Source organism: Eulemur rufifrons, chromosome 6 (assembly GCF_041146395.1).
Source record: "Eulemur rufifrons isolate Redbay chromosome 6, OSU_ERuf_1, whole genome shotgun sequence".
NCBI lineage: Eukaryota > Metazoa > Chordata > Mammalia > Primates > Lemuridae > Eulemur > Eulemur rufifrons.
Window position 1 is genome coordinate 67,831,836 of NC_090988.1, and position 14,466 is coordinate 67,846,301.

Here is a 14,466-nt window from a genome sequence, read left to right on the forward strand (position 1 = left end):
TCGCTTGAGCCCAGGAGTTGGAGGTTGCAGTGAGCTATGATTGCGCCAGTGCACTCCAGCCTGGACGATAGATGGAGACCCTGTCTCAAAAAAAAAAAAAAAGAGGCGGTTCTGTCCCCTTATCCCATTCTGTGAGTTACAAATTCTTGGTGTAAATTAAAAGCACCCTTAGAAACATTAGACATAACCTTTCCATTTCATTATTACCCTCTGTTCTCTCAAGAGAAATTCAAACTTTATTTCAGCACTCGGTCCTAAAGATACAGATTAATAATTTTTAAAATTCCTGCAAACAAATGCGTGGGCAAGGGTGTGATACATGCATCGTCAAAAAAGTATGTCTCTTAGGCTAGGTTTGGTGGCCCAATCCTGTAATGTCAGCACTTTGGGAGGCCGACGCGGGAGGATCTCTTGAGCCCAGGTAATTGAGAACTGCAGGCGCTCGCAGGAGCATTCTTTCCCACGGGGACCTCAACCCTGGTCCCTTGGCGGCCGGGTGGAAGTGGGTCCCAAAAGAAGCCTCTGCCCCCAAATCAGTCCCAGGTCTAGGCCAGGTGAGGGAAATGAAACAATACTCCAATATCCCCGTCTTGCGCACTCCTAGGGCCGGTCTAGAATTCGTCACATCAAGACTCTCGCAACGTATATGTCAGACACCTACTCAGCCGGCTCAAGCAAAGACAACCAGCGCTTGCCAACGCGCCTGCGCCTGGGCCAGCGGGGGGGTGGAGCGTGCGTGCTGACGACAGAGCCGTGCGTGGGCGCGTGCGTGCGTGGCGGGCGGCCAGTGCTGGGTAACCGTCAGTGGCTTTCGCTCTGCAACTCTGTTGGTGTATTTTGTCACTTTTGCGCCTTCCTTAAAAGCGGTGCCCTGCACTTTCGGGCCATCTGTACTGAGCTGCGCCGAGCTAAGCATTTGTGAGCGTCTGGTGCTGGGGTGACAGAGGTGGCTGGGGGCAGGGAGAAAACAGAAAGCCTGTTGGTGTCCCCGTCCCTACCATTGATAGACTGGTCCTTGCTTTACCGCCCCCCGCCCACCTCTTTGACTAGGAAATTCTTTCTCTGGCTTCCCCTCCACCCCTGGCTCCATCATTTTGCAAACCCAAGAGGTCATTCCTTAGATGTTCAGGGTGGTTAACACATCGTAACTGTGAGCGTGTTTAATTTAGGGAGTTTGATTCCACTGAAACTGCATTATTCCTATCAGGTTCTCCAAATGTCAACTATCAAGGAGCAGCTTATTGAGAATCTAGTTGCGGAAGATAAAGATTCTCAGTGTAAAATCACCATTGTTGGGGTTGGTGCTGTAGGCATGGCTTGCGCTATTAGTATCTTACTGAAGGTAAGTGATAAGCGCGTCCTGTAGCTGGAAGTCTAGTGAGCATGTTTAGGTTTTGTATATGATGAGTGCAGGCTTGCAGGGCTAATCCCTTGACAGCAAATATGTATCCTCTCATCTGATTTTGACACATTTTTAAAAATATTTATTTGGAGCTGACAATGTGTCAGGCCTTGCTAGACTATTTAAATTTACTCATAGGAGACATATGAATTGGATTATTAATATAACACTTTCTGTGGAAATAATTCAGTACCTTGTCTTCCTCGAAGAGTAATGGGTGAAAATCATATTTTCCAATTTCTTATACTTAATGTTTTAAAAAAATTGTATAACTATGACATGCTCATTGTAAAGCAAAAAGTATCACATTTAATAAAATAATGGAATTGCTTTGATTTTTCTTTTTCCTTTCTGTTTTCAGAGCATCTTTTCATGTGATTTTTGGCCGTTTGTATATTGTCTTTGGAGGAATGCCTATTCAAATCCATTACCCATTTAAAAACATCGAGTTATTTTTGTTATTGAGTTGTAGGAGTTCTTTATATATTCTGGGTATTAACCACTTATCAGATAAATGATTTTCAAATATTTTGTTTCACTCCATGAGTTGCCTTTTCACTTTTTTGGCTGTGTCCTTTGATGCACAGAAATTTTAATTTTTTTACAAATTGTTTTTACCACAAACTAGTTATCCTTATGGTAACTTTTCTTACATATACTTACAACTCAGAAGGTCAGAAGAATGATGAGGCCCAGCTTTCGTGGTTTATATTTGTACCGAAAATCAAGATCAAGTGAGGTTTTGCCCTTCTCTACGGAAGAAGTTTTAAATTTTAATGTCTAATATCTTTTTACTTTTTTTTGGCTATGCTTTTGGCATCATAACCAAAAAAATTATTGCCAAATTCAGTGTAAGCTTTTTTTTTTCTATGTTTTCTTCTAAAAGTTTTATAGTTTTAGGTCTTACATTTAGGTCTTTGATCCATTTTGAGTTAACTTTGTATATGGTGTAGGGGAAGGGTCCAATTTGAGTCTTTTGTATGAAAATATCCAGTTTGTTGAAAAGACTGTCCTTTCCCCATCAGTGGTCTTGGCACCCTTGTTGAAAAGTTCTGGGCTCTATGCTCTGTTCCATTGGTCTGTATGTCTGTTTTTATTCCAGTACCACACTGTTTGATTGCTGTAGCAATCAACAAGTTTTGAAATCAGGAAGTATGACACCTCCAACTTTGTTCCTTTTCAAGATTGTGTAGACTAGTTGGGGTCTCTTGAGAGTCCATATGAATTTTAACATGGATTTTTCTATTTATTAAAAAGCCATTGGGATTTTGATAGAGATTGCATAATAGCCATAGATAGCTTTGGGTTGTATTGACATCTTAACAGTATTAGCTTCTTCAGTCCAAGATGTCTTTCCATTTTTTTGTGTTTTTAACTTGTTTTAGCAATGTTTTGTAGTTCTCCGTGTACAAGTATTTCACCTCTCTAAATGTTTTAAAGGTACTATTTAATCTTTATAACAACCTTAAGAGATTGTTACTATTATTATCTCCATTCATAAATGAGAATGTTGAAGCACAGATGTAAATAACTTGCTTATGGTCAAATGGCTGGCAGATGGAAGGGCCAGGATTCAAACACAGGTCCTGTGCTCTTCAATGCTTTATTATGTAGACAATTTTTGGAAACCTGCAGAGGGAGATGACAAGAAGAAGGAAAATTTAATTCCAGAATCCCAGAAAGGCTCAGGAATTGGAAGTACTTGATGCCTCACAAGGTGGAGGTGAGGAATGAGGCTAAAAACAGCAGGATTGGTTGAAAGTTTATATGAGAAGGAAAACCACCAGATTGTCTTCTGTAGCTTAATCAACCAGGCAACCACCTCTCATATCCCAGCAGGCAAAGGGAAGGAGTTTATTATTTGGAGAAATGAGTCAGACAGGCTCCGCACTGAAAACATTAAGGATAGTAGACGAAAGGCATCTTATTGAAAGTCTACATGTTGGACAGTGAGGCAGGAACCTTACTCCCACTGGATTACTAGAAAGCAGGCTGTCAGGCAAAATGGAATATTGAAGAAGAAAGAGATGAAATTAGAGGATCGATCAGGAGGTGCAATAGGTGACAATTGATTTCAGTAAGAAGAGAGGGAAGAACATTATTAAAGAGATAAATAAAAATCTGAACCTGAAGGACATGAGTTTTCAGGTATAAGGAATTCAGTGAGTGCTTAGCATAATGAATCAAAAAAGGCCTACTCCAGGGCATAGTATGAAATTTCAGAACTCCAACTATGAGGGAAGGCCAACTGTGAAACCCATTTATTATTTATTTATTTATTTATTTATTTTTGAGACAGAGTCTCACTCTCTTGCCTGGGCTAGAGTGCCGTGGCATCAGCCTACCTCACAGCAACCTCAAACTGCTGGGCTCAAGCGATCCTCCTGCCTCAGCTTCCTGGATAGCTGGGACTACAGGCATGTGCCACCATGCCCGGCTAATTTTTTCTATTTTTAGTTGTTTGGCCAATTTCTATTTTTAATAGAGATGGGGTCTCACTCTTGCTCAGGCTGGTCTCGAACTCCTGAGCTCAAGCAATCCTCCCTCCTTGGCCTCCCAGAGTGCTAGGATTACAGGCGTGAGCCACCACGCCTGGCCGAGCCCATTTATTTTTTACTAGAATCTACTATACTCTGGTAAACAGCCATGTGAAGAAGAGCAGTTCAGGACACTGTCTTCGGGTCATATTGATGTATATTGTGGGATAAATGGAAAGTGATGGGGGATATTAAAAATGTATACATACATATATTCCATGGACTTGAAGGAACATGGGCTGTAATGAATCATGCCACCTGCACATGTCATTGTAAGAAGGACTTTAAAGTGTTTATAAGGACGTATAAAGATTTTACGAATGGGTAGCAGTGCAACCTACTTCCTTGTTCTGTGCAGAGAAAAGTGGCCATAGCAGTTTTCCTTAGACTAATGTTTATTCTCTTGCCCTCTACCTTACTATGGTTGCTCTGGCACTCCCTGGAGAAAAGATCCTGGGACACTCATACCTATTCTAATAAGATTCTGGCAGGCTAATTAAGCCAAGACTCTTTCTTTGGAATTCTATTTGAGAAATGACTCACAAAGATTTAGTTAACTCTTTATTTTTATTTTTGTACCTCCTTCCTGAGATGGAAGTAGTTAACTCTTTAAAAACAAACAGGCTAGGTGTGATGGCTCACACCTGTAATCCTAGTGCTTTGGGAGGCTGAGGCAGGAGGCTCACTTGAAGTCAGGAGTTCAAGACCAGCCTGAGAAACATAGGGAGATGCCCGTCTCTGCAAAAAAAAAAAGAAAGAAAGAAAAAAGAAAAGAAAAAGAAAAAAAGTAGCCAGGAGTAGTGGCATATGCCTGTAGTTCTAGTTACTTGGGTGGCTGAGGTGGGAGGATTGCTTGAGACCAGGAGTTAGAGGTTGCAGTCCCACCTGGGTGATGGAGGAGACCCTGTCTCAAAACAAAACAAAAGAGGCAAAAACTTTTAGGGATTGTTTGAACCCTATCTTTGACTATCAAAGACAATGCAAATGGAGCTGGAAAGATTCCTTTGTTAAGAGAATTGTCTGGTAACTTGTTAACAAGGGACAGAAATCAAGTTGGAAATATAATTTAAGGCATGCTGTGTTGGCTATTAAATTATTGTCATTTAGCTCCAAATCCAACTTTCTATACTCTGCTTTGTGATGCTGGTGCTGGATCTCTGCATAATAATTTCCTCCTTTGCCGGTTGGCATCTTGTTATGTTCTACCAATAGAAGGCACTAGAGGGAAGTTGGAAGGCAAGAGGAGGTGAGACGTGACCTCTTCCTTGTTTGCTTATTGTTCTGGTCACTATAATGCCAGCTGCAACCCTTTGCCTAAATGGTAGAGGTTGGTTCTAGCCTCCAGCTTCTTTTGTAACTCTCAGAATTGGCCTCATTCTTGCTCCTTCAGTGGTATCATCGGCAGCCAGGTTTTGCCTTGCTGAGATGTCTTATCCTAGCTCTATGAAGCACCTCCTTTAGTCTCTTTCTTGGTGTTCCTGCAGCCTTAGGAGTATTGGCTTCTAACAGCAGTTGCTATCTCTGGGTTACCTCAAATGTTCCCTTTTTGCTCTTTTAACCCTCCAACATTTGACCAATTCCCTATATTAAATTCCCACTGTTTAAATGTTTAGAGTGGTTTCTGTTTTCCTGACCAGACCGAGAGACACAGACTGATGTAAAAATGAATCCATAAACATGATCTGGTTTTCTTATCAGCTAACTAGAAGTGTTATGTGATCCTTCTGGATGAAACCTCTTGTCCTCCTCCCATTCCTGATGTATAACACATGATTTAGTAAATTTTAAAATATATGGCTTTTCAGAAAGGCCATGTGGTACCTGATCTGAGAAGAAGCAATAGAAAATAGGGACTTTTACCCCTTTCTCTTACTGTTCACCTTTGGAATCTGGCCACTGGAATCTGAGGGAATGCTCAGATATAGTTCTATATACTCTGTTGCATGTGATGAAAACTCAATTCAAATTAGAATAAGAGGCCGGGCGCGGTGGCTCACGCCTGTAATCCTAGCACTCTGGGAGGCCGAGGCGGGTGGATCACTCGAGGTCAGGAGTTCGAGACCAGCCTGAGCAAGAGCGAGACCCCGTCTCTACTAAAAATAGAAAGAAATTATATGGACAACTAAAATATATATATACAAAAAAATTAGGCGGGCATGGTGGCGCATGCCTGTAGTCCCAGCTACTCGGGAGGCTGAGGCAGGAGGATCGCTTGAGCCCAGGAGTTTGAGGTTGCTGTGAGCTAGGCTGATGCCACGGCACTCACTCTAGCCTGGGCAACAGAGTGAGACTCTGTCTCAAAAAAAAAAAAAAAAAAAAGAATAAGAAAAAAAGAGAGTATATATTGTTCATGTAACTGGAAAATCCAAGAGCAGAATTAGCTTCAGTACTACTGGATTCTGGAATTCAGACGTGTCAAGACACAGTCTCTGTATATCTTGGTTTAGATTTCCTCTATTGGCTTAATTCTTAGGCTTTTCTATGTGGTGGTAAAGATGACAGTACAGGCCGGGCGTGGTGGCTCACGCCTGTAATCCTAGCTCTCTGGGAGGCCGAGGTGGGCGGATTGTTTGAGCTCAGGAGTTCGAGACCAGCCTGAGCAAGAGCGAGACCCCATCTCTACTAAAAAATAGAAAGAAATTATATGGACAGCTAAAAATATATATAGAAAAAAATTAGCTGGGCATGGTGGTGCATGCCTGTAGTCCCAGCTACTCGGGAGGCTGAGGCAGGAGGATCCCTTGAGCCCAGGAGTTTGAGGTTGCTGTGAGCTAGGCTGACGCCACGGCACTCACTCTAGCCTGGGCAACAGAGTGAGACTCTGTCTCAAAAAAAAAAAAAAAAAAAAGATGACAGTACAGTTTGTTTTTAGATGCTTATGTCATTCTCAGAGTTTATGATTCCCATGAAAAGTGAGACCTAATCTCCCATCTTCCATTTTCAAACCTCATAGACATTGTGCTCATTTGTTATGCCTGGGCCGTGTGCCCATCTGTGAATTAATAGCTTTGGCTAGAAGGACAGGATGGAACAATAGGCTGGGTCTGGTTTTATGCCCATCTATCCCTAGCTTGGAGGACCAGTGTTAACTGTACTGCACTGAACCACATGGAATGGGTTCCCACAGAAAAGAGGAATTCTATTACCAGAAAAAAGGATACTGGACAGGTGAAAGCAATAGATATTCACCACAGGTGCTACCTGTGTGTTTTGACCATGAGGATACATACTAAAAGCAGCTTCAGCCAATTCAGAAATTAGGCTGAAGGTTAAATATCATAAAATCATTTGAAAGAATTTCATTACTTCTCATTGTTTTTAAATTGCTATCTGTAGGGTAAAAAACCCAATTCTAAAAAATTATAACAGTTATGTGAAGGCAAAGCAATTAATTTTTCCTTCATCTTAATGTTTACCTTGACTTCATTCAAAAACTATTATTTATCATCATTTCTTAACTATTAAAATATAAGATTCTTTGACTATAAAGTAACCACATGAAAAGTTTTCTCATTCTCCTAAAATTTAAGTAGGAACATTTCCCGGAACATTTTATTTAGCACTTTCATGTATTTTAGGATTTGGCTGATGAACTTGCCCTTGTTGATGTCTCTTCGGATAAATTGAAGGGAGAAATGATGGATCTTCAGCATGGCAGTCTTTTCTTTAGTACTTCAAAGATTACCTCTGGCAAAGGTTAATTTTTAGTTTTATAAAGTTATTTTCGGAGCTTTTTAAAAAAAGTAATGAATTTTGCCAATGTGATACCAATAAATATAAACTTAAAAATAGCACCATGTCATTAGGCCACATAGTTTAAAAGCATTTTTAAAAAAAGAACATTTTATTATAATTGAAAGAAATTTAGAAAATGCAGAAAAGTATAATGAAAATTTTGAATCTCTTCTGTTAATAATTCTGTATACTTCTTTTTCTATGCATATGTTATTTACATAACTGACATTATATAAATGCTTTTTAAACTTGTAATTCTGTCTATATAGTTTCCTAAGGATATGCACTTTTGAATAGTTTTGGAATATTATTGAATATTTATCCATACTCTTTAATCTGGTTTTTTTTTCTTTTCTTTTTCTTTCTTTCTTTTTTTTTCTTTTGAGATGGGTTCTCACTCTGTCACCCAGGCTGGAGTGCAGTGGTGCCATCATAGCTCACCACAGCCTTGAGATTCTTGGGGTCAAGTGATCCTCAGTCTCCCAAGTAGCTGAGACTACAGGTGTGTGCCACCAAGCCCAGCTTATTTAAAACAATTTTTTGTAGAGACAGGGGTCTTGCTATGTTGCACAGGCTGGTCTCAGACTTCTGGTCTCAAGCAGTGCTCCGGCTTCGGCCTCCCAAAGTGCTGAGATTACAGGTGTGAACCATTGTGCCTGGCCAACATCATATTTAATTATATGATTAGTAATATAATTGGTCTAGATATCTCTGGTTATAAACATGTCTAATTCTTGATATGCAGCAACTAATGAGCAGAAGTACACAGACATGCTGGACAGTTGTCCACTAGTTAAGAATGTTCAGTGTGCCTGGGGTATCAGTATGTTTTAAAACTGTTAATCTGGTGAATTGGTTAAGTGCAGTGAAGTTAAAAGAGGTACTATGGTTTTAAAATACTTTACAACACATTCAGCCTTTGATTTATAATAATATAGCAGGATAAATATCTGGATTAATCTTCTTGCTGTAAATGAGAAAACTCCTGGATAAAATATGAAAAAAAAATCAATCTTCAAAAAAATGATTTGCTCTTAGCAAAGTAGGGCATTTTCAGAATAGGCACTGAGTGAAGTGAGGAAACCAGAGAGTTAAGCAGAGCACTGCAGCTAGTTTTCACCCTGGTCGCATCAGCCAAACCTATTGAACATCAATTTTGGTTTTCACTGTCTCACAGAATTTAGGAAAACAGAGACAGAGCCTAATCTGGGGATTTGCATAGGAGATCACCCACAAAGCTGGGACCCCAGTGGACTGTACTAGGGGTTTATAAAGTTTTTCTGTAAAGGGCCAGATAGTAAGTATTTTAGGCTTTGCAGGCTATACGGTCTGTGTCACAGCTACTCAGCTCTGCTGTTGTAGTGCCAAAGCAGCCATAGGCAATTCTTGAGTGGGTGTGGTTATGTTCCAGTGATACTTTATTTACAAAGCAGGTAGTGGACCAGATACGGCCTAACGGCAATAGTTTACCCATCCCTTAACTATACCATTAATGTAATGATGACCTAGAAATAATTGATCTCTCCTTTCTTGGGAACTCTAAGTAAACTCTAGTGTTTTAGACACTTTATTGTGGGAAAATGGCTGCTAAGGACTTGGAACCATAAGCTGACTCTTATTTGAGTTTCAGGAATTCTTAAGCAATCAGATGGTCTTTGGAGGAAACTCACTTTATTTCAGGCCTAAAAGAACTTCCACAAATAAAATCCCAAGAAAAATGAATATCTTACAATAGGAATAATTAAATCTATAAGAAAATGCATGAATAAGAACCAACACAGATAACAGAAACACGCTACCACAGATTTCATAATTATCAAACACAAATTATAAAGTTAACGTGATTATTTTATTATAAGAAATGAAGGAGAAACTTGAAAATATCAGCGTGAGACAGGAAATTATAAAGACAGATTAAAAAAATAAAATGCTGGGCGTGGTGTCTGATACCTGTAATCCCAGCTACTTGGGAGGCTGAAGTGAGAGGATCACTTGAGGACAGGAGTTCGAGACCAGCCTGGGCAACATGGTGAGACCTCATCTCTAAAAGAATAAAAAATAAAAAATTAGTTGAGTGTGGTGGCACACTCCTGCAGTGACAGTGACTCAGGAGTCTGAGGCTGGAGGATCGCTTGAGCCCAGGAGTTTGAGGCAGCAGCGAGCTATGATTGTGCCACTGCACTCCAGCCTGGGTGACAGAGCAAGACCCTGTCTCAAACAAAGAAACAAACAAACAAATATAACTTCTAAATGTGAAATATAATGAAATAAAAGCTCAATGAATTTAATAAAAGATTAGACACATTTGAAGAGAGAAGTGGTGAATCTAAGGCAATCACCCAGAAGATAGCAAGAGGTGGAACACGTGACAGGTTAAGAGTCATGGAGGATAGAATGATAAGGTGTAATGTTCATCTAATTAGAATTGTGAATGGAGCAAGGAAATATTTGAAGAGATTTTGATTGAGCATTTTTGAAAACTAACAAAAATCATCAACCCATGGCTTAAGGAAGCCAAGTAATCTCAAGAAAGATAAATACAGAAGTCCCACCTAGACACATTATTGTGAAATTATGGAACCCTAAGGGCAAAGAGAAGATTGTAAAAATGGTCAGAGAGAAGACATATTATCTATGGAAAAGGGAGAGGGTGAGGGACTGACTTTTTAATAGGCTTAGTGAACCCAGAAGTCAGTGGAATGATAACATTAATGTTCTGAGAGAGACTAAATGTCAGTCTGGAATCTGCCTAGTAAAAATATCTTTCAAGACTGTGGGTGAAATAAAGATATTTCTGACAAAGACTGAGATAATTACTGTCAAACCCTCACTAAACGAAATACGAAAGTATATACTTCAGACAAAAGATAAGTCACCTCAGATACAAGGTCTGAGATGCAAGACAAAAGACAAAGGGTACAGAAAATGGTAAAAATGAGGGCAAACCTAAATAAATATCAATTGTATAAAACTGTAGTCTTGTGGGATTAAAAAAATAAAAATATTGCATGTAAATCTGCAGGTGAGGGGTGGTAGTGGTAAATGAAGTAATGTTCTAAGTTTCCTACGCCATTAGGGAAAGGAGGAAGGTGACGATTAACTTTGGACTTTGATAAGTTAAAAATGCATGTTTGTCTAGCACTCTGGGAGGCCAAGGTAGGAGGATCACTGGAGGTCAGGAGTTCGAGACCAGCCTGAGCAAGAGCAAGACCCCGTCTCTACTAAAAATAGAAAAAATTAGGCCGGGCGCGGTGGCTCACGCCTGTAATCCTAGCACTCTGGGAGGCCGAGGTGGGCGGATCGTTTGAGCTCAGGAGTTCGAGACCAGCCTGAGCAAGAGCGAGACCCCATCTCTACTAAAAATAGAAAGAAATTATATGGACAGCTAAAAATATATATAGAAAAAATTAGCCGGGCATGGTGGCACATGCCTGTAGTCCCAGCTACTCGGGAGGCTGAGACAGGAGGATCGCTTGAGCTCAGGAGTTTGAGGTTGCTGTGAGCTAGGCTAACGCCACGGCACTCACTCTAGCCTGGGCAACAGAGTGAGACTCTGTCTCAAAAAAAAAAAAAAAAAGAAAGAAAAAATTAGCCAGACGTGATGGCATGTGCCTGTAGTCCCAGCTTCTTGGGAGGCTGAGGCAGGAGGATCCCTTGAGCCCAGGAGATTGAGGTTGCTATGGGCAAGGCTAATGCCACTGTACTCTAGCCCAGGCAACAGAGTGAGACTCTGTCTCAAAAAAAAAAAAAAAAAAAAAATGCGTGTTATAACTTCTGTGACAACCCGTGAAAGAACAGAAGCAGTATGTATTCTTTAAATTAGTAAAGGGGAAGAAATAAAATTAGAAAAACAGACCTAATGAATCAAAAAGAAGATAAAAAAAAGAAATGTAAGAAGAGGACAACATATAAAACTAAGAGTTTAGCAAGGATGACAAACACAAAGTTAGTAATAAAAAAATCCATTGTATTTCTATATACCAAAACCAAAACAAATTAAAGTTATTATTTACAATATCATCAAAATAGGAAGTACCTGGGATATGAGCTTTTGTACAGAAACTCATACAGCCTTATTGAAAGATAATAAAGATCTAAATAAATGAAGAGATATGCCTTATTCATATTGTAAGATGTCCTTTCTTCCCATATTGATTATAAATTATATGCAGGTTTTGTTTTTCTTGGACATGCCAATCTCATTCTAAAGTTCTTTCAGAAAATCAAAGGCCTGTGAATAGGCAAGACATTCTTTTTTTTTTTTTTTTTTAAGACAGGATCTTGCTATGTTGACTAGGCTGGTCTTGAACTCCTGGCCTCAAGTGATCCTCTCACTTCAGCTTCCCAGGACTACACGTGGGAGCCACTGCTCCTTGCTGACAAGACACTCTTGCAGTACAAGGGGATGGGAACTTGGTGTACTAAATAAGACTTCCTATAAAACTACACTAAGTACAGAGATAAAAGATTGTTATATAAGACTGATAATATTCTAGATAAATGGGAAATGTATGGACCTATAACATTTTTGTTATAGAAATAGTTATCTTTATGGAAAAAGATAAAATTGAACCCCTACTTGATACCGTATACAAAAATCAAATCCAGGTTGGTTAAGGACTAAAATGTGAAAGGTAAAAACATCAAAGCTTCTGTTAAGAAGATGACATAGAATATTCTTATGACCTCAGACTGGGGAAGAATTTCTTAAACACAAAGACACAAAAAGCATAAATAATAAAGAATATACACTTAAGACTGTGTTCACAAGAAGACACTGAATTTGTCTGACAGAATAATATTTCAAATAACATGAACTATGGAGAGCTGATACTGGAGAAGTTGCAAGGTCTTTTGCCTGTTTATCCTTTAGAAGTTGATGGAGGGAAGAGGAAAAGGAAAGGAGATGAGGAGGAGGGAGGGAGGGAAGGAGAGAGGGGGTGAGATGAAAGAGAGAGGGTGAGATTACTTTGGATTTTTGTGATTAGATAAGACTTTATATGGAAGGTCAACGTTGAGCAAGATCTTTGAGCAGGAATGAGTAGACTACATGTGCAGAGAGGGAGGAGAACTTAATGTTACAGAACTTTAACTTGATATGTTATCAATCTCCTATATTAATATTTAACATATCAGCCTAAGAAATGCCATATTTCTAGGTTTGTATTTCTAATTAAAATCTCTGTGGGGGCTGGAAAAACATAACAATGTTTATGTTTCATAAGTTTTCTCCTTTCTTGGATTAGAAATATGTAAGAATGATTGTAAATGGAGATGTATATCTTAAAAATTAAGCAGATTTCCTTAAAAAGGAAGGGTTTTTCCATAAAAATAAGTTTTTTTTAAATAGAAATGGGATATAGAGAATATTTTAATTCTTGATATCCCCCTGGAAAATAACTCCCAGCTATATAATGCTTTTTTTTTTTTTTTTTTGAGACAGAGTCTCGCTTTGTTGCCCGGGCTAGAGTGAGTGCTGTGGCGTCAGCCTAGCTCACAGCAACCTCAGACTCCTGGGCTTAAGCGATCCTCCTGCCTCAGCGTCCCGAGTAGCTGGGACTACAGGCATGTGCCATCATGCCCGGCTAATTTTTTCTATATATATTTTTAGTTGGCCAGATAATTTCTTTCTATTTTTAGTAGAGGTGGGGTCTCACTCTTGCTCAGGCTGGTCTCGAACTCCTGACCTCGAGTGATCCTCCCACCTCGGCCTCCCAGAGTGCTAGGATTACAGGCGTGAGCCACCACGCCCGGCCTATATAATGCTTTTTAAAAAAGTCCTGTATGTGTTACGGAGCGTTGTATAAAATCAGCATTGGAGTCAATAGATGAAACAACTTCACAAGTGGTCATCACATTTAGTAGGTAGTATTATTTTCTTGTGTGGATTAAGAACTTGTTTGTGGTTTCAAACCAAGCCCCTTACAAAAATTAGAAGTAAATAATTCCAACTCTGAGAATCCTGAAACAGACACATAGATTCTCAGAGTTCCAAAATTCTGCTTCATCATGGTGTTTCTAGGAAGCCAGAGAGCTGACGACTTTCATTGCCTTGGGCCTTAATAACAAATGGGAATGTGAGGTAAAGGGGGTCGTAGGTTCTGTTATAAAAATGTTGGAGGAAGCTGTGTGAAACTTGGCAAGTCATAATGACAAGGCTTCCTTCAGGTGATATGAGATAATATTACTACACGGACAATCTTTTCATCTGCAAATGCCAGAAATGAAGGTACATGAGTACTTTAATACCAAGACATACAGTACGCTTTTAAAGAGTTAAGGCACAGTGGTTATGGCATTCTTGATCCAAATATTAGTTTTGTTTCCTTTTTAGATTACAGTGTATCTGCAAACTCCAAAATAGTTATTATCACAGCAGGTGCAAGGCAGCAGGAGGGAGAGAGTCGCCTTGCCCTGGTCCAGCGTAATGTGAATATCATGAAATCAATCATTCCTACCATAGTCCGTTATAGTCCTAACTGTAAAATGCTCATTGTTTCAAATCCAGGTGAGTCTTTTTTCTGCCCTTTTATTGCATAAGGATGGCATTTCCACACCATTCTCTTTTTAAAAAACAAATTAATTGAGGTAGCATTTATTTACAATAAACTGTACTTATTTAAAGTATACAATGAAATGAATTTTGGTAGATGTAATCACTCATGAAACTGCCATCATAATCATGATACAAAACATTTCTGTTATTTCTGAAAGTTTCTTTGTACCCCTTGGCAGTTCATCACTCATTCCACCTCCGGCCCCATTTTTTTGGAATTTTACATAAATAGAATC

At 39.4% G+C, this 14,466-nt stretch overlaps 1 protein-coding gene across 1 annotated transcript in view; it reads left to right on the forward strand.

Moving 5' to 3' along the window:
* The first annotated feature begins 1,205 nt into the window (after positions 1 to 1,205).
* The window catches only part of LOC138384277 (L-lactate dehydrogenase C chain), a 32,173-nt gene continuing 18,912 nt past the window's right edge, over positions 1,206 to 14,466 (forward strand). The window contains exons 1-3 of the mRNA XM_069469674.1: positions 1,206 to 1,342; positions 7,518 to 7,635; positions 14,009 to 14,182. Coding sequence (XP_069325775.1) covers positions 1,217 to 1,342; positions 7,518 to 7,635; positions 14,009 to 14,182 — 418 coding nt within the window. The 5' untranslated portion in view covers positions 1,206 to 1,216. The remainder of the gene's footprint in view (positions 1,343 to 7,517; positions 7,636 to 14,008; positions 14,183 to 14,466) is intronic.